General features: G+C 39.5%; 2 protein-coding genes across 2 annotated transcripts in view; one reads left to right on the top strand and one right to left on the bottom strand.

Annotated features, from left to right (window-relative positions):
• Positions 1-1,166: 1,166 nt before the first annotated feature.
• Positions 1,167-11,869, bottom strand: LOC103465707 (nucleobindin-2). Its single transcript, XM_008410782.2, has 14 exons — positions 11,712-11,869; positions 10,387-10,524; positions 9,483-9,590; positions 9,244-9,376; positions 8,189-8,292; positions 6,150-6,335; positions 4,870-4,960; positions 4,612-4,670; positions 4,332-4,424; positions 3,579-3,668; positions 3,147-3,317; positions 2,863-2,917; positions 2,075-2,220; positions 1,167-1,601 (listed from the first exon to the last, which is right to left on the bottom strand). The coding sequence occupies exons 2-13, from the start codon at positions 10,522-10,524 to the stop codon at positions 2,108-2,110; spliced, it is 1,341 nt and encodes a 446-aa protein (XP_008409004.1). The 5' UTR covers positions 11,712-11,869; the 3' UTR covers positions 1,167-1,601; positions 2,075-2,107.
• A 2,876-nt stretch (positions 11,870-14,745) lies between these two features.
• pik3c2a (phosphatidylinositol-4-phosphate 3-kinase, catalytic subunit type 2 alpha) overlaps positions 14,746-25,881 on the top strand; it is a 49,259-nt gene continuing 38,123 nt past the window's right edge. The window contains exons 1-2 of the mRNA XM_008410783.3: positions 14,746-15,004; positions 20,204-21,413. Coding sequence (XP_008409005.1) covers positions 20,286-21,413 — 1,128 coding nt within the window. The 5' untranslated portion in view covers positions 14,746-15,004; positions 20,204-20,285. The remainder of the gene's footprint in view (positions 15,005-20,203; positions 21,414-25,881) is intronic.

The following is a 25,881-nucleotide window of genomic DNA, read 5'->3' as shown; positions in this document are numbered from 1 at the left end:
TAGCCAAACTCCGTCAAGTATGGCATTGTTTTTATGCCATATTAGATTTGTCGTGTTGATGCATTTTGACGTGCTTCAATTTTCCGCCACAACCCAACTTCCCCATTCATTCAGTGCGTTATAGTTCCACACGACATCGCTTAGGATTTGTTGTTGCGCGTTTGCGCAGTGTGAAGGAAAGAGGAGACCAGCTGCACAGGCAGGCTGCGAAATGAGATGAAGGTGATCAGTTTGTGTGATCGGCAACAAGAGATCTTATGGGCGATCACCGATCAAACACTTTTTCACGGAAATCGGCCGATTATGATCGGGGGTCGATCGATCGGGACACCTCCAATCAAATTGGCGTCCGTAAAAGGATTTGTGAACAAGTTTTTATATATATATATACACACATACACACAGGGGTGAAAGTAGTTTTACATTTTTGGGGGTACTAGGACAAAAATAAATAAATAAAAATTATTTATATATATATATATATATTACAGAAAATAAGTGATTATCAATTAATCAGACTTATTTTCTGATTGATTAATTAATAAACAATGCCGCTCTTGGGAACACTCAGACGTTGTGCATAGTGCACCGTTTCTCAACGGGGGCGGTACCGCCCCCCGGGGTCAGAGGGCAGACTACCGGGACGCTCCGTCTTGCTTCCGAGTTTGCCTGGCCATTTTTCCGAACAGCGAACCATTCCGCCACCCAGTGGTTCTTTTTCAGGTCACTTAGTCTCCTGTACCGCTCAAAAATGCACAATATGTCTATAAACAATTTTAGGATTTTATAAGGAAGTGCTGAGATATACCGTTTTTCACTGTTCAGTGGAACCGATTAGAGTACTCAGAGCAAAACTCAAATGACCCAGCTTTTTCTAGCATGTAAACCACCATCTACACACGATTCTGGGAGCTTCCCCGAAGCGTGAAATGAGTCTCAAAAATAGTTGTGCACTCGTAACCGGATGATACGAGATTAAATAGTCCTGCCAAGACAGAATTTAAGACCTGTGGTGAGCCAAGTGACCCTTTAGATTCCACAATGGCTTCACAGCTGATATGGATTGAATTTGATATAAATTGCTCCTCTTCTGTTGTTGACCAGGAAAATAAAGTAAGAATGCATTTTTAAGAAACACGTAGGCAAATGATGCAAAGACACAAACGTTATACTTGCAAGGTCATTCATTTAATTAGTAACAGTCAAACCTTGTATACCATGACATCATTCCACAGGACACTTATCAATGGAAACAAAAACATAAGCGTTTTACCAGTTTTCAGTTATCCTGCAATGTTTAAGAAACATAAAATCATGATTAAATAAAACAATCTAAAGTCCCCTGAGAATTAACTCATACTCTCTTCATTTATGTTATCAAACTTCTTGAAGGGAGGAAATTTCCAGTGGATTTATAGAATAAATAAATTATCATGAACACAACACGTACTCTATGGAGCAGTGGCGGACATACTAAACAAAGAACCACATTAGGTATCACAGATTTCTCGCTGGAATGTCACAGTTGTGAAAAGTTCAAATCCAATGTACAGTGTAGAGATGAGCTTTTCTTCCATCGTCCAGTCCAGAGGACGCAGCGGCTACGAAACAGAAATGCTACGTGTAAAACAGGAAGTGGGTAAGGGAATTTCAACGAAAATGATTCTTTACTCACATTCTTTTTTTTTTTCTTCAAGATTATCTCTTAACAACAAAAATACATGTTTATGGCATTTGCTGTAGATAATATATTCTACAGCAAACCACAGTGCCCGAAACAAAACCCTTCATTTATAGAGAATTTTCCCACCAAGGACACAGAGTCCTTGTTGGGATGGAAGTTTGAAAAACCCAAAACAAAAGAAGCGATTGTCTGTCGGGAAAACTCTGGCTCGTTTAGCTGATTTGGCTAGCAAAAGGGAGGGTTGGCACGGCGCTAAATCTGATCCCTGAATCGGCTTCCTTCAGGGGACGCGTAATGCTTTTGGGCTGTTTTTGCCTTTCATTAATCAGGATATTGGTTTTCTAAGCAGAAAAAGTGGTTCACGAAAAGAAAATGTACAAAGACGCTCACTCATAACAGACAGGGTGATGGGGAGGGGGAGGCCTAGGAGTGTCCTGGCACTGGCACATCCTGCTGTTGGTGACCAGGAGGCAGAGGTTGGGCGTTTCCTGGTACGACTGGTGCAGGTTCCGCCTCAGCCATCGGGCCTCGGGGCTCTGCAACAGGAAGTGACATTTGTTCAGTCATAGAATTTAGTTTAAATTCTTGGAAACATGGACTTTGTGGCTTCTGGAAAGTGGTTTGTTTGACATAAAGGAGCCAACACGTAATCAAGCACTTTATCCTTGTTTTTAGAGGTGCACCGGTTGATCGGCCAGCCGATCGCTCCCGATTTCCTGAATTTTGGATGATCGGCCGATACTTAATCTGTGAAACTGATCTTATCTACCTCTGCAAAGTTCTGATAATCAGCCATTGACCCGTTTTGCTCTACTGTGAGAGAAGGCTGACTGACGGACCATCCTACCGGGTCACATCTGCACGTCCACAGCTAACAGCTAACAGCAGAGCAAGAACATCAAAGATACAGAGCTACATCAACAGTAGTGTCTTAGACCAGTTAAAGTCCGATGGAAAATTTGATGAGTAAAAACTGCTCTTCGTCAAATTTGAGCTACTGTGTAAGAAACCAATTCTGACTGTTTCTTGCTAAATATTTCCAAATTTCTGGTTCATACGAAACACAGACAAACACCACGAGAAACCGTAGACCTGCTTTAACTGAGTCAGTAGCTTTAAGAGTAAATGTTAAACTCTTTGGGATAAACTGACAGCAATTAAAACTATCTCACACTTACGTTTTGCTTCAGCTTTTAAACTCTGGGCTTTGATCTTTTCCATTTCTTCCATTGCCTGAGCAGAAGAACGAAGGAAACAAACAGCACAGAAAGAAAAGATCTCATTAGAGAATCATTGATGGACAACTTGAATTAAATTCAGATTAATTTAATTAAAACGGTTGTTTAACCTGCCCATCTCTGGTAATATGAGAAAGTCCTAAAATACACTGATAATTCAGAGCTACTTCACCAAAAAAAACTATTTTTTTTCTTTTTTTTGTAGACTCACAACAATAACTCACCTGTTTTAGCCCTGACTTCTGAGTATCTAGTTCTTCCTGTTTTCTTTCTAGCTCCTCCCTCTGTTTCTGCAACTCAGCCGTCTTGGCGTTGATGTCGTCCTCCTCGTTGGCAATTTGCCGCTCGTACTCCCTCAGCTCCTCCTCGGTGTAAGCAGGGTTTTGATCTAAAGTCTGTGAGGGGTGGGCAGAGAAAGTAAAAAATAATAAAAACAAGACAAACATAACAAGTTTGTCACCAATTTTATTCTGTATCAACATGCAACACCATTGGGATTCCTTTTTTTTTAAAATCATGTATTATGATTTTACCAACATATCACAGATCTATGAACATCTCTGGCCAAACTCACTGTGGTTTATTGAATAGAAAACACTACAGAAGGGTGATAATCTGTGATATTCTCGTGCTGAGATGAATCTTTAAAATCTTACCCCCCACTCATCTTTCTCATGGAATTCCACCTTCTTGGTTGCTGCTATGAACTCGCTCATTGACACAAGCCTGTCTTTGTTTGTGTCCACCTGACAAATCAGAGCAGAGAGCAGCTTTAATCACTGTGTTAAGATCAAACAGATGCTTTTACACTAAGAAAATAAAATCTTGGAGATTAGTAATAATCTAAACAATCTAAAACTAATTCATGGTGGAGAGGAATAGTGCTTTGGTTCAATTAAAATGGCAGTATTATGTGTTTTTCAGGCACATTTTATTGCCATTTTGTAGCATAATCAATTAACTTGTTAATTTCAGTTGTTACAAAAATGCTGTACATATCAAATATGACTTAAAATAAATTTTTACTTTGTAATTTAACACCTTGAAATTGGGCGTCTGTCTCTTTAAAAACCTTAAAATCTCCAAGGCGGGACTAGGTTCATCCAGGTGTTTTACACGGCTAAATGGTTGCCCCGGGAGACTGAAGGATTTCTCATGCATGGAAGAATCAATTCAACACTCCAGGGATGTTTTTGATGAGAGAATAACATTATAACAGGATGTGAAGCTAAACAAATCCCGTACATAATACTGTCCCTTTAAAATCTTCAAAACTGAAACAGTCGATTTCAGACTGTCGCACTCTGCTGAGATACAGAGATGACCTCATTACTTAGCGGGCCTAATCAGAGCCAATCAGTGATGCATCAATGACAAACAGGACTCCATGCTGCATACGTTCAGCTGACCTCATTCATGACATGCTCCCTCATCCTCAGCCTCTCTTCCTCCATCTCAACCATGTCGTCCTCCTCGTTCTCAGGGTTGTACACCTTCTCCAGCTTAAACGAAAAATTCAGTTACGCCAAAACCTTAACTAGCGTTTTGAAAATGCAAAGAGACCAAAGCATATTTAGCAACTTTTCAGATAAAATAAATAAGTTGAAAAAATTGGTATTGGGCAAAAATCGGAATCGGTCAGCGGCCAGAAAACTGCAATCGGTGCATCCCTAACATTCACTAACGTACCTCTTTTGTAAAGAGAGCTTCCAGCTCGCTTTCATCAAAGAAGCCGTCGCCATTGCTGTCTGCAACACAGAAGTCAAGAATTAGGAGTAACTATCATCCACAAGAATAATGACAGACTACAGTTTTGATAAATAAGATGCTTGTAAAGTTGTTATTTTACATTCATAGATGGTTGCAGATTCAAGAGAAATACAGCAGAAATACATGAAGACTTGTCCCACTGTTGTGTGCTAGAATACGTTTGGAAACTATGGTTACCGTGCATTTTGAAGAAGGTTTTGGGATCAAAGTCCTCTGGGTCCAAACCGTCTGACTCCTGCCACACCTCTTTCAGCTGGTCTTCACTGCCCTGAACACACACACACATGCATACGCACACACATGGAGCACCAGCTGAAAAATTTTGGGTTTTCCATTTAGAAAACTTCACCCATAGACGTCGTGGCTATGTTAAAGGGGAATAACATTGCTGGATGTTTAGTACTACCAAGTCTGGAGGTTTCCAACAATCCCTTAAATCAGAAAATTTCAGATTTTTCTTCCAGTAGTGGCACGTAAAGACCCTGATGTTGCGATTTCTGATTTTGTGATCATGTCTACATAAGCTAGGAAGAATGAAAGGATACAAAGCAAAAGTAACAGTGTTTTGTTGCTTCCTGAACTGATGGAGCTGGAGGAGCATGGTCCTCTCTGGAAGAGAACGTCCCTCCCTCTGACAAGGCAACGCTTATCGTCTGCACAACAAGTTGATGAAACGTTGCAAAAATGTTTCGAGAATGTGGCGAGTGATGAACAAGCCAACTAAGAGAAACAAGCTTACATTGTGGAACAAGGTGTCTTAATGTGCCACTGGTCTTTGTCAGGTGCAGAAAGCTCAGACTTGGAATGCAGTTAAATAGATTATTATGCCGACTACGCAGTCTGGTAATTTCACACAGACCCCCGTGTGCACTTTTACAAGTTTTTTTTTTTTTTTTTTTTTGCATGTGGTTTCGGGAACCGTCGGTCTGATGGGACACCCACCCCCACCTTGTTTCCCCCGCTGTCTGACCACGCTGTCAGACCAAGCTGTCAGACCGTGGGAGGGTTAAAGTGTACTCCGTCTTGTTTGTGGAGCCCGTTTATGTTGCCATCTCCTGATCCCCTATACCAGCGGCCGTAACAGTAGGAATTGTTTTTAAAAATAATGTTTGTTAGTGTTACTAAACTGAGTTTTCGTGTGATCGAGAGGCTAAAATGCATAAAAAATTTTTGTTTCCCCAAAGCTATGTGTGAACTAGGCCTAAGGTATTTTGATGCGCAGAGTCCTGTCGGAACTGCAAAAATTTCAACCATCTGGCTTGAATTGTCGCCTTCAAATGAAACTGAACTTTGGTTCTTTGTGTTTGCTCATGACAGAAGCAGCACTTGGCTGTATCAAACATGTTGCACAACAAGTTTACCTTCACAGCAGAAATGGTTCATTGATAGCAGATTGATTCTTTGCACTTTATGTTGCAAGTACTGTTAAATATTCACGTTCAAAGCGGATGTCTTACAGGGTGGTTAACTTTAGGATGGTTGGCATGCTTCTTCTTCATCTCTTCGTAGTGCTGCTCCTCCTTCTTCCGGTCCTCCTCGCTCATCGTTTTCAAGCGCTCCCTCCTCTCGTGCTCCTTCATCATCTCATAACGCTTGAACTCATCGTGGTGCTCCTTGTCGTAGTTTTCCAGATCCTTTGTTGCCTTAAATATTAAGGAGAAAAAGTAAGTGTTGCATTACTTGAGCTGGGAATCTGTACTAAATACCGTTCTTGTGATTGCCTCAAAGACTGCACATTGCTTTTCAGGTACTGACTAGTTCATCAGAAAAGTCTTATGCAAATAGAGCATATAATAGGAATGCACCGATCCACTTAATTCATTTCTGATACCAATACTGATATGTTTGGTATTGGCCAATACAGATCCTATACTTAAAAATAGTACTGAGCTGACTTAAAATGTTTCTTTTTTTTAATGCAAACATAAATGTACTTAATAATAAATTTAACTCTGCACCAATACAGCGCACTGAAATACACCAAAACCTTCACAAGTTTAGTCAAGCATGTAAAATCAACTTTAATTTGTTCAGTCAGTGTGGTTAGCAATACAGCCCAGGTAAAATAAATAAAGAAACTGACTAAAACTAAAAGGTTGACTACTTTGGCAAAACATGTTAAAAATAAACTGCAGCAAACCTTCTTTCAAATGGTTCAGAAAGTGCAATTAGAAACTGAAAATATAATATAATATAAAATAAAAAAGCATAATGTCATTCAGAACACAAAGCATAGAATTGGACTGAATAGATCTGTCCTTATGAATCAAGCACATTGTCACCAATACCTGATCCAATTTTTCCAATAATGGGACCGATACAGATATTGATATCGGATCGATGAATCATCATCGATCTGATGATCCGGGCTGTTAGATTTTGTAAGGCAGAGTAGGAAGCCTATTCCTATTCAGCAAACAGTGACGTTGGACATTTTTTGTTTGAAAATAAAACTTGGATTGTATGAGTTACCACATTTAATTTGTAACAAATAAAATAATTTTTAAATAAAATTTCTGAAGGCCAGTATATCTTGGGTATATTTCGGTCCGTATGTCACAACTCCATTGTGTTCAGCGCGAACCGTGCGAGCTGCTGAAACAATTCAGACCTCAACTGTCAACTGTGAGGCAACTTCCTCATCATTCTTAACATACAGGAAACCAATTGCTCTCTAAAAAAAACTAATTATTTTACTTTTAGAAAGCCCTTCCTCTCCAAATATAGTTTCAATTAGCTACATTTAAGATTAGTGAAAGACAAAGCAGGCGCCAGTGCCAGCACAGGACTCATTCTTGTTTTGACACCTGTAGCTCTTTGCTGGGCCAACAATACCACTTACAGTTAACAATATCGATTAAATCGCACGTTTTTTTTGTCTAGTTTTTTGTCCAAATATCTTAGTACACTTAAAATAAGACAAAACTAACTTACAAGTAACATTACAGCAAGAAATAGGAGCTTGTTTTAAGTCAATAATCCCTTAATATTGATTTTTTTAAAATAGTACTAGTTTCACTCGCAGATTATTTTGCTTATAACATGGGAAAATGTCTTGTTACAAGTGAAACAATCTGCCAATGGAAATAATACTTTTTCCGTAAATATAAAGAAATTTTTAACTTAAAACAAGCTCCCATTTCCTGCAGAAAAGTTACTTTTAAGTTAGTTTTATCTTACTTCATGTGTGATAAAATATTTGCAAAAGAAAGTGAACTAAAAATACTTGGTAAGATTTTGTGTTTTTGCTGTGCAGATGTGGTGACAGTCTATAAAAGTCGCTCTACAAGTTACTCTAGTGATATTACTGGACTGCAATATGTGTGTTTTCTCATTTATGTTACCTATTTAGGAATTTTTCTGGAGTATTCACTAACCTTCCGAGAATTGGTGATGGTTAGGTTTAGGAATACACTGGTTTACAGAGTTACTCAAATGAACGGGAGTCAATTCGAAGTCCTAATGTGGGTAGAAATGTAAACTTGTATGTGTGTACCGATTGGATGAGGCGATCCAGGTCCTCCACCTCAAAAGTGTGTGGGTTCATGTGGTTGAGGTGCTCAAACTGCTTCAGCAGGGCCTGGTGGTCCAGTGTGTTCCCTGGAAAGAGAACATTCAAAAGAAAAGTAAAATAAACAGAAAAAACAACAATTACCGTGTGTCTTAAGTTGTAAGCTTCAACTTCAATCAACTATTTCTGATCTTTACACATAATTCAGTAAAGGAATAATGAATAATCCTAAAACAATTAAAGCCACTTTATGTAACTTTTTTTTTTTTTTTTTAAAGATTTTTTTTTTTTTTTTTTTACATACTCGCTATGAGACAGATATTCTATGAAAAGATCGATCTCCTCCACCTCCTCCCTGAGCTACTATTGTCATCTGAAGAAATGCACCGCTGCCGACCTAAAACAACCAGTCAGAGCCAGGGCGCTGTAAATCAACCCCATGTACTCGATGCTAAACATGCTAATGGCGGCGAACCAACTTACCATTACAGGAAATCCATTTATCCGCCGTCATCGGTGGCCATGCTAACTAGCCTTAGCATTCACAACAACCTCTGCTAGCTGCAACTTGCTCTCTGCTGGCACTGTAGCACCTAAGACCCGCCTCCTGGCTCTGAGTGGTTATTTCTAGGTAGAACCGGGAGCACTGGGAGAAGGCAGAGGAGCTCAATTCTTTTATTCACCGATTACCTGTTTCGTGCAAAACTGTCATGACATAGTAACAGTTTCAACAACTGTGTAAAATTTTTTATATATTTATAAAAGTTACATACTGCAGCTTTAAGCCGGGTTTTTCTTTCTGAGCCACGCAAAAGTGTCCAGCTGTCTAAAAAAACTTTAGAAAACACCAAAAAGAAGTGAGGCTAAAACTTTTGCAAGGCTCTCGAGAGCTAAAATCTCGAGTCACAGCTTGCATTTGATGATGAACAAACCTCTGACTTGGATTGCAAAACACGTGCAATTTCAAGAAGCCCAGAAGCGTCACTAAGCCCAGGCAGTGAGTGACGCAGCACTAACTGCCACCCTGTCCCTTCACTCACCGTTCCCCTCCCGGAGGTTGTGTTTGGCTTTGATTAGCAACCGCAGCCGGTTCATCTCCTCCCTCTTCAGCTCGTCCAGCTTGCTTCGGAAATTGTGTTGAACAAAGTCCAGCTCTTTGGAGAGCTTGCCTTGCTGCGAGCAAAGAGTCCACACGGCAAAGTTTAAATTCGAGAGCGCAGTGCAAATAAACTGATTGCTAATGTTCAGTTAAGGGGAGATTTTGTAAGGGAGCGTGCACCTTGATGTCATCCATGTTGGCGTTTTTCAGCTTTTCTCTGAAGTGGGGGTCTTTCTCCAGGTACTCGATGACTTCCCTGAGGTAGCGGTCGTAGTGCAGACCGGTGTCCTGACAAACAGTAGATGACTCACGTTTATTTGGAAACCCAACGTTAATTAGGGCCATTATAAAAATATTTTCTTGGTCATTTACCACCCACTAATGACTGCTAAAAGCTTTTTTTGCTGTCGTTTGTTTTTCCATCAGCCTTTTTCCCCTCACAGTTAAGTGTAATTTACATCTCTCTGACAGTGGAAACCAGGACCGGATCAACAAGGATGAGGGCCCCAGGGCTGGAGCCAGTTTTGGTGCCATATCCACTAAGGAAAATGTATTCACCAATGCAAATTACAGTACAAATAGTGCACTAATTAATGAACTGAAAAAAAATTACAGTACATTACAGCACATAATCCTACACATCAGCAGGTATGAACTGATGCATGGTAGGTTTAGGAAATAAATAAAATAAATCAATTAATCAATTAAAAATTTGTCATGGCGACAGACCTAGGTAGGTTTAACACATCCTCTAGACAATAACACCTCGTTGTTTAGAAAGAAATCGACTACGACTTCAGAATTTTTTTAAATACTTGAATATTTTCTGTATTCATAAAAAATCCTAAGATAGCGCACAACTCGCATGATTTGGGTCTATGAGTTTTATATAAGGTGCAATGTTTGCATTCATTAAAAATAAAATAAAATTTTTAACCCAACCCCCCCAAAAGAAATATATAAAAAATTGTTGCCCTGGGCAACTGCCCTTCCTACAGTCAACCTGTGTGTGAGGTGAAATTTACTGTAAAAACCTCTTATCAAACAGCCTATCCCTGCATTTGTCAAAATGCTGTGGACTCACGGCACTCTGCGGTGGCTCCAGCTGCTCCACCTCTGGCTTGTCTTTGGCCTTCTCCACACTGATAGGCACTGAATGGATGCACAACCACAAACTGAGCAGCACCAGCCCGCAGCGGGCCAATGCTCTTCTCCTCACCATCTAGTTGGAAAAAAAAAAAGCAGAAAGAAATGAGAGTAGTGGTGGTACTTTAGTTAGGAAGCCTTTTATGCAATTTCTTGGGATTTTATGTTATAGACCAACACAAAGTATATGCAGTTTTCAAAATGTTTTAAGTGTCGTATATCTTTCTATCCATCCCTCTGACACCTCTAGATAAAACATACTGTAACCAAACCTTTCACAAGTCACGTGGTTAGTAAATGGAGTCCAGCTGTGTGTAATTTTATCTCAGTATAAACACAGCTGTTCAGTGAACGTTCCTCAGAGGTTTGTTGGAGAACATTAGACACAAACCAACACCATGAAATACAAACAACATGGCAAACAGGTCAGAGAGAAAGTTTCGGTGAAATTTGAAGGATTAGGTTACGAAACCATGAGAAGAGAAGAAAAGATCATTTCTGTTGAATGAAAGAGCATTAAGTTTTACCACAGTAGGACAACAACTCAGCCAGAGATGCACTGAAAGCATTTCGATGAAAGCAAAAATTGTGTCAGAATGGCCCAGTCAAAGCCCCCAGAACAAAAAATCTTGCTGTGACATGACGGTTCACAAAGGAAGAAATTTCAGTTTCTAGCTATGCAATGCACTCAGACACATACCCAAAATTCCTAGTACTACAAAATTTTCACTGAAGGCTAATCGACAGAAATGTAGCCAGCATTTTACACTTTATTTGTAAATCATTGAAAAAAAAAAACCAAAAAAAATATTTTCCACAATAGTATACTACTTTATGTCGTTTGATCAACATAAAATCTATTGAGGTTTGTGGCCGAAACACAAGAAAATGTTCAAAAAAATCTGAATTATTTTACGACACCTAATCATTGATAATTAGGAAAAGGCTAATTCACTTAGAGATGAAATGGGGGATCACGTTATTCAAGTTGGTGTTAATCTTAAAACTCTGCCAAAAGAAAGGCAAGCAACACACGTGACTGCTGGATAAAGACACAACAAGCTTATTTTTTGAAACGGTCGAAACATTTTACTAACATTAAGGGTAGTAGATATGTGACTAAACACGGTGTTAAACTAGCAGGTTATTTATTAGAATCATGTAGCGATGGTGGATGCTAATTCATATCACGCAAAATGTAAAGCTATCAAACAAGCCGAAATTGTTAACTGATAAATTACCTTTGTGTCAAGTCAGACTTACTTGTCAAACACTCGTTACTTGTAGTTCCTCTTCTTATTCCTCACCGAGCTTCCACCGTTAAGTGCTCTTCGCACAGTCTGAGATTCATCGGAGCTTGTTGACAGCCGTCATCTACCTACCACCAATACAAGCCTCAGGTAGCCACAACCTAAACAAAAGAGGTAGCCGTTTACCATGGTAACGCCCCGCCCCCGCGCGCTCCCATTGGACGGAGAAAAGTCAACTTTCTTTGGAAAACTGTCGCGTTGGAAGCTGATTGGATGTCGTCCCTGCCACTCAAAGGGTCTCGAACTCTAACGGTGAGTTGAGACAAGCTGTACGTGGCGTTTCAGGCAACCCCAGCCGGAAGCGGGCGGCATCTGCGAGAAAGCTCTTCATTCAGAAGTTACATTTTCATGATACGGTTTTATAATTGGTGTGTTTTCATTTGATGCAGTGCCTGAGTGGCTGACAAGAAAAAAAAGAAAGAAAAGAAGATTGTATATTTTAGTGCGAACAATTTTCATAGTTGTGAAAAATTCAGGCTTGCTGCCTGCACCTGCTACAGCTCCTCTACCTGTAGGCTGAATTATTTAAAATTAAGCCTTCCACAAAAAATGTGTGTAGGGGGAGGAATTATTGGGCTACACATGAATATATAACAGGCTACCAATATTTTATTTGTTAAAAATGACTATAGAAAGAGAATACAGTAGCCAAATGGAAAAATATATAAAGTATCCACAATCGTTTTATGGTTTTATTTATGCTTTTTTTAAATTGTATTAATGACACTGAAAATGTGTATTATCATTTATTGTTATTTATCATTTGACCACTCTGTGAAGTTTTTAATGTCGAAAATGCAGCTCACTACCCAGGCTGGCATCCCATTGGGAGGCATTAGTAGGTTTATGAAAATAAATATCGCTAAGTTCATTTACATAGCACGTTTCAGCAAGTTCTTTAACATACATGAAAACATAAATCAAACTAAAACACTACCTTGCAGTGGCATAATAAAGGAAAGTAATGAAAAGATGGAATACAGACTAACATTGACAGAGTTCCAGTAAATGTTAATTGAAGGGAACTCTAAGCAAATTGTGTTTTTGCCTTGATTTAAGAAGAACTCAGGGTTTCAGCAGTTTTGCATTTTTTCTGTAAGTTTGTTAGAAGAGCATAAAAAGTGAATCCGACTTGTCTATGTTTGGTTGTAATGGGGATGCAGAGCAGACAAGGACCAGAAAACATGACTGATCAGAAAGGTTGATGTTACAGCAGATCGTTACAGGGATTCATTGAGGGATTTTTATAAAACAGCAATAGTGTTTTAAAGTCTATTCTCTGAGCTACAGGAAGCTAGTGTAAGGTTATGTGCTCTATCTTCCTATTGCTGCAGATGCTCATTAACTTCTTAGGCAGATTTTTAAATACACTAACTACAAATATATTTAAATAAGTTAGATTTCTCCTTTTGTTGATTTACATGTTCATCAGTTTTAATGTGATACATATACATGCCTTGTATATTTTAAGGGAGCTTGACACTGTCCACTTCGGTCCACACGGTGGCGCGGTTTGACCGTCTCTTGGAAGCGACGTCAACAAACTTCGCAAAACTTTGTCATGTGTATTTTACCGAAAATGACCCTTTACGGTGCATTTTTTTCTGCATATACGCATGCACCTTTTCTCCCAGTTTATCAGACCAAAAGGATTTTTTCCTCGGATTTCCATATTTGTTCGCTGTGCATAAGCAAACACGGAAATGTTTTAAAATGAATGTCATATTGTACACTTTAATTTTTTACCTCCTTAAGCTTTAATCCCAAATATAGGTGCATCTCAAAAACTTAGAAACCGTTCAATATTTTTTGCCAGTCATTTCAGAAAGTGACACTCTAATAAATTTATGACACAAAGGCTGGAATATGTCAGGGCTTTTATGATTATGATTTACAGATAATAAAAACTAAAAACTCAGTGTCTCAAAAAATTTTATATTGAGAAAATGTTAAATATTGAAAATTCCTGGTGTCGCACCCTATTCAGCTAATTAACTGTTTCGCCTCTGAATGGTGCCTCAGTCTGAATGGGAGAGATATTCAATCGTGAGAACTAATTGTACAAATGTTCAGAAAGCAGTCACTGACACTCTTCACATGTAGGTTAAGCCACAAAAAATAATTGCAAAAGAAGCTGGTTGTTAAAACAATGCTGTATCTAAGTATGTTTATTGAAAGTTGAGTGGAAGGAAAAATTGAGGTAGGAAAAGGTGTATCAGGAACACAGATTACCGCAGACTGGAGAGGATTGTCAAGCTTCACAAGAAGTCGGCTGAATTAAAAACAATAACAATACATGTTATTAATAGGCACATTTCTTGGCACTCAAGGCCACTTTGTGTCATCCAACATAGAAACAGGCATTACCATTATAAGACTCAATAAAAATGACTACAAAAACAGAATCATTTTTACTGAGTCTTATAATGGTAGTGCCTGTTTCTATGTTTGATGACGCAAGGTGGCCTTGAGTGCCAAGAAATGTGCCAGTCCACCTGCTGGTTTTGGTCCGCTGGGTTTTCTGAAGTTCACAGTCAACGTAGATTTCCACCAGTCATGTTTTCTTCCGCTGACAAACTTTATGGAGATGCTGATTTAATTTTCCAGCAGGACTTGCCACCTGTACAAACTGCTAGAGGTTCCAAAAACTGCTTCAGTTTCCATGGTGTTATGTTGGTTTATCGACCAGCGAACTGACCTAAACAAATCTATGAAGTACTGTCAAGAGGAAGCTACCTGAGCTTCCATTACAGCTTGAGGTTAAGCTTGTGCTCAAATAAAACGTCTCAGTGTAACATCAACTGAAGGTGTGCGTCTGTCTGGTGTGTGTTTGGTTAAAACATGCTTATTCTTCATTCAGCGAAGGAACTAGAGGTGGGTAGAGTTGTCAAAAATTTGATTCAAATTAGAGTAACATTCTTCAACAGTAAAAGTAATAAATGCGGTGCAGTAAAGTGCAGAAGCATTTTTTAAAGTTATTAAAAGCAAGGTAATTTGCTATTCGTCTAATGGCCGTTTTCTTCAACACGTACAATTTCCAACCGATGCACTGCCTTCCTTTGTCCATGGAGTGGCGCTGTTTCTCCATGTAACTTGTTAGAGCAGAGACGCCGCTTTCCACACTTCTATCCAAAAGTCGGTCGACTCCGCCGACCAACTCAACAGGAACTGACGTCTCCTTTGTGCAAGTGGATGGAAAAATGCAGGCTGCAGGAAAAATGGCTCCAAACACCGGACCGCTGAAAGGTGAGAAACAAACCTTTTCGCACAGCACGTCTTTTAAGAAAAGTTCAGTTTTGTAGATGCGTTATGTTAGCGGTTGTACCGTCGTCGTATGTGCCCGCTTCCCGTTTGAGGAAAGCCTGCATTTGTTCCCTGTTGTGGTTAGTTGGCGAGAACAAGCTGGCAGTTGTCTTGAGTACTTTTAAATTATTAAACCGTTGGCACTTAGAGCTGGAAAGAGTGTTTCTAGCGTTTGTTTGGGTGAAGTCAGTGGCGTTTGTGTAAACATGGGGTTTGGTGCTACTGGTTCAGTTGGTTTAGCAGCTAAGTTAGCCTCAAAAGATCTCCTAAAGTTGGAGTTTCACTAAAGCGGCTACCAAAAGTAGCGAAAAGTGGCTATCTCAGCTAGGTTACTAAGTTCGGCTTTTGGCAATTGTTGAAGTTGCGTCATGCTAACAGCAACCTAGCTCTGATTTGAAAGAAGTCAGCCGAGCAAAAATACCAAACAAAGGTGACATAATGCCAATATAAAACCATAGTTTATGTCAAGTGACAGAGTAGCGAAGCAACTGACCTAAGAATGTGCTTTGAGTTCGTATTCTGCAACTGTATTTGATGACAAACGTATCTTAAACTGATTGTATCTGTTATTTTTCTCGATAATACATCACGTGTTTCCGTTAAACGCAGCTGTAGCGCAAACTTAAGTAAGGTGGTTGACATAAAGAACTTTTTCCATTTATTTATGCACTTATTATGAAAAGAAAATGGTAAGTATAGAGTTTGTAATATTTAGCTGCAGTTTATTGACTCAAACATTAGATTGTGTCATTAAATGTTGCATGACTTGGTTACATATTTTCCTCTTTAAAAATCTTAAAAAGGCTGCACTTTGATCAGCTGCACCGTATAGTGCTAAGCGCTGCAATTTTTTTCCCCTCATAGCCTCAGGAAACAAAATATTACATTTAGGTCTAAATTTAAGGTGAGAGTACAAGTGTATGCTCCATTTAAACCCTATTGACTCATAACTGTAAAAACAACAGCAGATTTGGGGTTTTAAATGTATTTTCTGTTTTATTTTTAACAATTGTGTGACTTGTCCACACATTAACCTAACACACAGAACAAACTATGTAGCTTTATGGGAGGATGTCCTATCAAGAGTAAACACTGCATTTATTGTTTCATTAAGCAAGACTTTTAAAAAAATTACTCAGAGCTTTTGATTGACTTTAGAATACCAGGAAAACATTTTATTAACACAATGTCTCTGCGGTGCTGGTTACTGTTATCAGGATGCGCTGTGGTGTTAAAATGTTACGATTTCAAGGACGCTGTAAATTTCCCTCCTTTCAGAAAGATTCCTGAAAATGGCACCTCAAAATCAAAAGCTTGTTCCTGTTGTATTCAAAATTAGTAAACCTTGCAATAGCGACAATACTAGTAAATATAGTGACAAAAATATCACTTGCAAAATATTTCAGTTTTATTCTTTCATCTCGTACTTATTTGTGCGTCTGTCACTTTGTGACCTTTATGCATTTTGGGCAATGTCATTTCTGTCTGCTGTGAGCAGTAACATGTAAAAAAAAAATCCTTATTCATAACACTTGAAATATATTAGCCAACAATAACTGCACTCAACAGAGTCATTGCAATATTGGTATTAAGCCTGTTGCAATAAGAAATAACTCAATGAAACTAAATTAAAACAAGCTTTATGATCTCTTTCTTTTGACGAAAGTTTTCAATCTATTGCTATTGGTCTCGATCTTTATTTTTTAAGTGCAGTTTTCTTTACAGAGACTTCAGTATTCATTTAGTTTGAAATATTTTGGATATTTCAAGTATCTCCCAGTTCCAATGTTAAAAAGTTCATCAGAAATTAAAGTTTATTGATCTTTGAGGGGGTGTGCTCACATTATTATACCTTTGCTGTTATATTACCGTACTTGAAAATGGTCTCAAAAGGACAATATTATCTTTTTAACACAATAAACTTCTGGGACAATTAATCGCCCAGCAAAATTTGTTATTGTAACATATCTAATTGGTCTTTGCAATATATTATGTAGCCTTATTATAGTGCAATGATTGAAGCTTTCTGGCTGATCACCAATTTCTTAAAAAGTCTGACCTGCCAAAATTTTGTTTTCTTTTTTTTTTTTTTTTTACATTTATAAATATAGCAACAAATTGGCGAAGGTGGTAACAGTTTTGGGGACTTTTGTAAACGACACATGTGCAGATGTGACCTGGTGGGTGAAGGTGGGCGGGTCTGTCAGTCAGCCCTCTATCATGGCAGAACAAAAGAGGACACTGGCTGACTTTCAGAGCTGTGTGGGGGAAGATAAGCTTGGTGGATAAGATCGGTTTCACATGCAAGTATTGGGCGAACGCTTATCTCCCGAAACTAAGGAAATCAGATCCGATTTATCGGTTCACCGCCAACTGCACTGAAACTCAGCTCAACTCACTTCCACTGCACTTACAAAGTATAGACAAAGTATGCCGTTTAAGAATACTGCTGATGTAATAAATCATTGTTGCAATCTGAGAAATGCCTAGTCTGAGATTTTAGTGTTAGTATTTGCACTTTTTGAACATACTCTGTAAAAGGTTACTTTTTTTTTATTGGCCAAATAAGATTAAAGAAATACCACTGACACTTTCTGTTAGTAACACTGTCTCTCTTATTTTGTAATGAATTAGCTTCCAGCCTTATTCGGGAAGTTTTGCTGGACAGCTTCATGGTTCGAGGGGTTTTTGGCACATTTGAATTTCTGTCCTAAAAGTGGCAAAACTGGTATAATAACAAGTGATGCTGTGATCCTACAATGCAGAACTAACCACAGTCACCTAATGTTTATGAAGTTTAGTCACAGGCAAAATTTCACTTGTTTACATTTTATGTAAGGTGTCTGTTTTGTTTTGCTAGAATATGCTTTTTTTACTGTATACAAATAGTGGCACACGGATTACATGTCAGGATACAAGAAATCCACAGAAAACCATTAGTGAGAACATGGTCCAAAAATGACAATCCGTATTGATTTTCCTGAGCTGTGTTGCTATAAAACTCTTGATCAAACCTAATAGATGCAGCCACATTGCCACAACCTGCTGGGGTTCACACAGCTGATAAGACAAGCCTGGGCCATGACTCTTAACGTAATGCTAACATAAGGAAAAAGAAGGGAGAGAGAGAGAGGGGAGGTTGAGCTTTTCAGCATGCCAAATTCCTCAGCTGCACAATAGCGTTGGGCGAGCCCCGAGTCCCGGCCGGCACAGTCTGCCTTCTCCACCACAACGGGAGGGGAGGCTCAGGAGAGGCCCGCGATGCCTGGGGAGAGGAGGAACTCGCTCAACCCCTGCGCCGCAATCGCTCGATGAATGGTTGCTTTGAGGACGCTGCTGTGTCATCCAGCACCAACATGCCATACGAAAAAAAGTTATGTTTGGATTGTTATCGCTAGGGTTGTAAATATGTGAGCCTTCTTTTGTAGCATGAAACAGAGTACTTTTCTACACTTTATGAAAGAAGGCGTTGCTAAATAATGGAGAAAATATGAGCAGGTTTAGTAGTAATAAAAATAAACTTGTAGATTTGTGAATTAACTATTGAGTTCCTGATTAACAGGCTTATCATTGTTTAGTCATTTATAGTATACAGGCACTCCCAGGTTTAATATGTACCTTGTGGCAAAACGGTAAACCTGAATAAAGAAGTGTTTATCATGACGTACCTTCCTGTATGAATACAAGGGTTACTGATTTGAGAGGTCTGACCCACGTGATGCCCCGGATTTTATAAGCAGGCTGGCCGAGCAGCATATGTGGCCATTTACAGTCAGTCAATACGCAATTAAAATGCGCTTAGAGCAACAAAGCATTGATGATTTATAAAGGCTTACAATAACTTAGAAGCTCACTTTAAGTCATTGTTCCGCAATGAAAATGGAACCAAGAACCTCGTCTTCCGTTAGATCAGTTAGCGCCTTTGCACAATAGTTGAACCGCTAAGATGGTTTCAGTGCAGGCAGCTGGGGTTGTGGAATTAAAGGGGCGTGACTTAACACCACAGAATTCACTTGGAACAGAATGAATGTGTATTAGATTTCCTTGATATCTGTGTGTAGCGATCCTCCCGAAGGTTGTTCAAAAACATGTAGTGTTTTTTGTGCGCCATCCTCGACCATGTTTTTTTTTTATATCAGATTCTGCTGAATAATGTTTATCTCTGATCAGACGAACTCATGAGAATGATCTGGTGGCTTGGACATGGTTTCCTTTTTGAGTCGTATCGATTGCCACACTTGTTTGTTCACTTGTTTGTTTTTCTTGACTTACACTGACATTGGTGGCTTAACCTTAAGGCCCCATTTCATGTCGGATAAGTGTGGATTATGCAATGAAAGTATCTTATGAAAGAACCTTGAGATGCATGTAGGACTTGATTGACCAGTCCTGGACAATCAGAAATTCAGTAAGAACATGGGTCGTACTAACAACACTCTTTGGTGTTGATGTTGTTGTTGAAGGAAGCAGACTTAAAATTATTATTATAATTATTATTCTTTTAATCAGTGATGTCTAAAACGGTGCGCTGTTTAAAGAACTGTTTTATACAGGGTGTTCACATATCCTTAAGAAGTCTTAAATTTATATATCTAAACTCTAAGCCCTTAAAATGTCTCATTTGTTGAAAGAAATGGAAGTTGGCTTTAAATACATTAAGGTGTTAATCACATGCCATTTTGTCATGGCAGCACTATTTGATCCTGTATATGTAATTTTTTTTTCTTGGAGGACTCTTCTGTCGGATCAAAGCTTGAGCAAGAAATACTGCTGACACCTGTAGGTGGAAGTTAGCGCTCGCTTAAACCCAATGTTCTTGGCCATTTTTGTGGAAAATTTTCAATAAACTCACAGTGAAGCATTAGCATGAAAATAGACCAAGATTTGTTGATTTTGCGCAAGTTTCTGCTATTGTGAAAAATCGGAGGGACTATATAATTTGCAGAGTGAAATCACTATCAAAAAATTAGTTTTACAAATGGTGTTGATTGCATATCTACTACAAAATTTTGACTGCTGCATATCTGGGTAGGAGTTTGGCGTGGCTGGTTATTAGATCTTCTATTTCCTTTTTCTTGTTTTAAAAAAGTTTTGCCATTTTTTTTAAAGTGTCATTTATTTCTTCTCTTTTTTTATTTTTAGGTGTTTAAATCTCCGCACGGCAACCCTTAAGGCCACACTGACTTGAAAGCCGTCATACTCATGGCTCCCTCCACTTGACAGAATGGCCCAGACACATAATTCTAATGGGTTCAAGATGGATGTCCCCAAGCCAAAGGGGGCTGTGGGTAAGGAGGAAGCCCTCCGCATGGAAGAAGAGGCAATGGCTAAACTGAAACGGGATAAGAGACATACGGTTTCAGTTTTAACTCCCTCATCTTCCTCCAAACCTTCAAAGTTCTCCACGACTACTGCTGCTCCTCAGCCTTTTCCTTCTGCGAATGTACTTGACAAGGACCTCATCGACTTCCCAGAAACTAAGAAGCAAGCAGAGGGGGACAAGTTCAGGGATATTGATGTTGACAAGCTGACTAACGCGGAGCTTGAAAAGCTCCTACTGGATGACAACTTTGGCGTCAACAGCAAAACGTCTCCCCCCGCTGCGCTGCTGGGCTTCAACCTCAGTGCCTCTTACCCTGGAGGGAATCCCTGTAGCTCCTCTCCTTTCCAGAGTAGTCAGTGGACATCAGTTATGGCCAGCCAGTCTAACTCTAGTGTGAGCACTCCAACCCATCAACCCAGTCCGCTCTTCCCCTCGGCTCCCTTTCCCAAACCAGGCACGTTTCAAAATGGCTTCACTCCACCCATGTCATCCTTCATGGCTCTTCCGCCTCAGCAGCCATCCTTCATGACGTTGCCTCCCATCCAGGCTCCTGCAGCCATGGTCTTTTCAAAACCAACAGTGGACCCAGAAATGGCAAAACTGTTTGACAAGATTGCAAGCACCTCGGAATACTTGAAGAACGGCAGATCCACCGGCATCGACTTGGCCTCTTTGGCACCCAACCCCCCGCCTCAACAGGCAGCGGTCACAGAGTCTTCTCACGTCGCCCACTTTGAGTGGCTGGATCTGGACCCGCTCACAAAATGTAAAGCTGAGAACGAGCAAGCATCCATGGCATCGGAAAGCGACGCTCAGGCTGTACAGGGAGTTTCCGCTGGGGACCCTTGGGATGCCGTGCTCGAAACGGAAGGGAACAATTCCGGTGGCAGAGGCAGCCCCAGTTTGGAGGGGAAAGTTTCACAGTCGGTCCGCTCACAGCACAGGAGAGCTTCAACAGGGGCACCTGTTGCTAGGAGCCACTCGCTCAATATCCCTGGGACGTCTTCCCAGCAGAAAGCAAGTAGTCAGGTAAGGGCACACAAGGCTAATTTATAGCCAATCAACTTTAGCTATTTGTAATTTTGACAGACACATAAACCCTAGCAGGCTTTGTGGGCGAAACCCTGGTCTTCCAGTTGTAGAGTTAAATGTTCTTCACAAAATGAAAGTTTAGTCAAACTTACATTACTATGCTATTATCAATATATTACTTGAAAATGGTCTCAATATTATTGTTAATCACAGTAATAACTGGGACAATTTATTGTCCAGCAAATGTGTTATTGTGGCAGGCCTACATGCAAGTGCTCCAGCACCTGCTGTTGTAATTGCTGATGTTGCAAGAGTGTATGTACACCCATGCTAAAATGCCAGACTTATGTTTTGTGAAATATGATCAAATATGTCAAACTCTTTAATTTGAGATATTCTGTACAACCCAACCACTAAAATCCCCCTCAAAAAGTATGGACTTTTAAGGTTTTTTATTGATTTAATTGTCTTCTATAGTAGCAGTTTATCAGCACACCACACCTTGACCTAGTCATATTTCCCCACACCATCTTGCCATATTCTCTAACTCTATGAGATTCTCTGGACATTTTTCCTTCACTACCGTCACTACCTTGTTTCAGCTAAAAACACATTTTCTTTTTTTATTCTATTACAATCATCTTAACAAAATCCCCAGTTGAGTCTGAGCACGATGCTGACACCCTTATGTTTTACTTTGCTTATGTTGTTATCCTGTTGATGCTCAAAGTGGTTCATATTCCAGATTTACTTTTGTGTAGAAGTTTCCCAAAGGTTTAGGCTTGATTTCTTCATACTATAACACACTATCCCACACAGTCTTGGGAGATTTTAGGCAGATCTCTACTGGTTGAAGAAGAGCAGGCGACAGATCTCTTCCCACCATGCTTCTTATTCCAGACATTTAATACAAGAGGATACATTTGTTTGTAGATCACCTTCACTACTTGCTAGAAATTCCTGCAGATCCTTAAGTGATTTTTTTTCAGCATTATAACAGTCTGTCAGTTTTAGAGAAACATCCTTTTTTTTTGTAATGTCACCGCATTTGTGGCAAAAGCTTTCAGTTTTTTTGTAGACTGTTTAAACCAGATGCCAATGCTATGTGGATGTGGGTTTTGCTAAACTCAACTAAATTCAACTCCTAGCACAATTGTGAGCTTTTTTTGTCATCTTTAACATCTATTACTAAGTAATGTGCTGTTCTTTTACTGTAAGGAAGTTTATCATTGCCAATGATGACCTCACAGAATTTCACTTCCACAAAATCCAAACCAACACTTCAACACTCCAGCCCTCAGGGGCTTTTTGTTTTTATATGTTTTACATGTTGTTCCTACACATTGAGCCTTGTATTGAACCATTCATTTGATACAGATGGCCCATGAGCCCTGGGTTTGGACACTACTGCTGCTGTATAAAGTTGAATATTTTTTTCATTAAAACAGCTGAATTAATATATGACTTACACAAGATGACCATTTATAATAGGTATATTTTTGTTTACCTCCCAAAAATCTTGTGTTTTAAGAGACGCAGGTGCTTCTATGATCTGCTGTAAGATTTTGATGCAAGTAATAAGGACAGTGCTTTAGGCAAGAGTTATAATAGAGGTCTGCCATCTGTCAATATGGCCTCTATCTGCGCCTAGTCAAGCTGAAACCAGTCACCCTGTGTCAACGTGGTGCTTTTAATGTCTAACCCTTTGACTGTATTATCTGTTTTGTGAGACAATTAACTCTCACAGATCACTAGATACTAAAATACTTAGACTTTTATGGAGATAGTTTGTCATTGCTCTTGATTTTTAGTCTTTTCAAGCGATTTTGTTTTGTGAGGGTGTTTTTGTTGGGTCATTACGCCCACTTCCTGCTGATTGTTTTTAGATTTGTCCTGACCAAAGAATTTTTCTCTGTTGCACTTCCTCACACCACGATGAGAATGAACTCTCCCAACAGTACACTTTGTTTTCTTTCCAGAATACTTTCGTTATTTTGTTTCTTTTTTTACAGCTGCAACAAACAAAATATTGTAACTGTTGAAAGTAAAAAAGCTATTGATAATGTCTCACTCATACTTCCATTGAGGACTCTGGAGATGTAATTTTCTCTTTATCAAAGGCGACTCATCCAGTGCTCACACTCCGGAGAGGATTCCAGGGCTGAGGAATGTCTTTATTCTTGAAATAATAAAGCCGTGCTCGTTTACTCTTGCCCATATGTTATGTCTAGGTTTGCAAGTGTTTGTTGCTGAAACTACTAATGTTTCTCAGTTTGAGCCTTTTCAACGCCGCACTTGCTTTTTCTTGTCTCCATCTGTCGGTCATGCCTGCTGACTTTATACTGGGAGGTCATGATGGTGGTGGTGTGTGTTTGCTTGCTCCTCTTGTTCCTTCTGCTGCTGCCCGCTGTCTGCTTGTTACAAACAGAAACAGGTCTGTGCAGGTCCTCTCTGGCGGAATAGCCCAACTATCACCCTTGATGTGTTGCTATTTTAACCCAACTCTCCTGAGATGCCAGATCTCTGAAAAGGTTAAAAATAGTCAACATTTTGAGCGATACTAACTTGATTATCTTCTGCAAATTCAATTAAAATTCAAAAAATACTGTATTGATCCCAAAAGTCAAATTAAATGTTGTGACTCCAGGGTTTTCCCCAGTGTATGATAAGGCTGGAGGGCCACCAGGCTTTATTTGCACTCCCATCAGGCTTATCATTGTTTTTATTTATTATAAATGTATTTTAAACACTAGTAAGAGTGATATCAAAGACGGGTTAAAGACTCTTGTTGGTGAAACCGTTGGAATAACAATAGCAACATGGTCTACATTTGTTTCCAGTACTTTTTGTCTAGAAAGGCAGTACCTTGAATGCTGTCCTACTGATGTATAGTTTTTTTTTCACTATTATGATTGACAAATTCTTCTCTCACTGTTGATGACATAATGTAACATGATTTTTTTTAATGCAGTTGTAGTATTTTATTTTTTTTAAACGGACTAAGCAAAAATGCAGAATCTACACTAATGGTGAATTGTTGAGGCTTTTTCCTTCCACATGTTATTTATACCTTTTTGTATTAATATAAATATAACCAGATTTTAGTATCTGGTTATTTATTCTCTTTGCTTAAGTGTAAATTTACATAAAGGGGCAGACAATATGAGGCTGAGGACAAAATGATGCAATTTTGACTGCAACAATGACAACCGATTTCGGCAGTTCAGCTCAACTATGCCGACCCCTTTACTGTAGGCTTCTCTGCTGTGCTGCGCACTTCACCGGCTAACGTAGGAAAATCTGACAAGATTGCACAAATGATCAGGATTCAGTCGGAGCGGAGTTATTCCTGACCACCCTGATCAAGAGCGTAGACATCGGTGCATCAGAAACTGCCAGCTGACTTCCTAGCGACTGAAAACAATGTGTCACTGTCTGGAATCTTTCATCAACATAAACAATGTCATCCTCACGTTTGACAAGTTCTTAATGACTGCGACTTTTACTCCGGAGCAACATACAGTCCGGAAAGAACAACATGCATTTCTGATCCCCCGCCTTTGTCTCACTTTGACTCTACTTGACTTCAAACTGTGTGGCTGTTTCTTTCCATCTAGCTGCTGCGTACCTTCCACCCACCTACCCCATCCGTTTCACTCTTTCATTTGTAGGTAAAGCTTGAGTTGATGATGATCAGCACCCAAACAAATACGCCTTTATATTTAGCTCAGGTGTCATGCTTCAGTGAGTGACAGACTTCTTGTCAGTCAGCCGACCCCTGACTGGCGCCTCTTCAAACATTCCTCTTACTGACATCCTTTACTGCACTCTGCCATGTCTGGGTTAAGATCAGACCCATTCACATTACTCACGGTCAGCTCCAGAGTGTTCCGTGTCTTTGGACAGATGTACTTTTGAATCAATACGTTACAACATCATCTTCTAGTTTGTAATGACGTCATTTTGGTAATAACCAGCTGTTGAAGTGATATCTAACCCTCCTCCACCTTTCCCTTTACATGCAGACTGATTTTTATGAGATGGCCCAATTTATCTGTACTGTTGCTCAAGTTCTTGAGTGAGAAAGTGAAACCTTCAGGATGTCAATTGCACTCTACTTTTTTTTTTTTACATAACAGATCTTCTCTTCCCCCGCACACTTCCAGATCTCCACAAGCCTTTTAACGACGCCTCCGCACTTCAGACTGTGCCCCGTTTTTCTATTCTGCTCGGGTTAATTGCACACTCTGCACAAATGTGAAAACCTACACCTTAAGCGGTTCTCACGTTAAAGTTCCTCTGGTGGGATAGCGTGGACTTAAGGGCGATGCCGTCTGTAAGAGGATGTTGCATTGATTCCTGTCCGTTGTGACTCACCTGACGAACGACACGCCGCTTCCTAAACTTTGACCTCTCTCTGAAGAAAGCGGAAGTGACTTGTAGCTTAGCAAAGCAAATATAATCT

The sequence above is a fragment of the Poecilia reticulata genome, chromosome 6 (assembly GCF_904066995.2).
Source record: "Poecilia reticulata chromosome 6, P_reticulata-male-v2, whole genome shotgun sequence".
In the NCBI taxonomy this organism is placed as follows: Eukaryota; Metazoa; Chordata; class Actinopteri; order Cyprinodontiformes; family Poeciliidae; genus Poecilia; species Poecilia reticulata.
The sequence above is the reverse complement of the archived record's forward strand: the minus strand, read 5'-3'. Positions and strand labels throughout refer to the sequence as shown.

Excerpts from the sequence above, each read along its gene's own strand:
- LOC103465707 (XM_008410782.2), bottom strand. The coding sequence starts at position 10,524 with ATGGTGAGGAGAAGAGCATTGGCCCGCTGCGGGCTGGTGCTGCTCAGT. Across the intron at positions 3,669-4,331 it reads GGGAGCATGTCATGAATGAG|GTGGACACAAACAAAGACAG; the intron begins GTCAGCTGAACG and ends CTGATTTGTCAG. Across the intron at positions 2,918-3,146 it reads AGAAGTCAGGGCTAAAACAG|GCAATGGAAGAAATGGAAAA; the intron begins GTGAGTTATTGT and ends TCTTCTGCTCAG.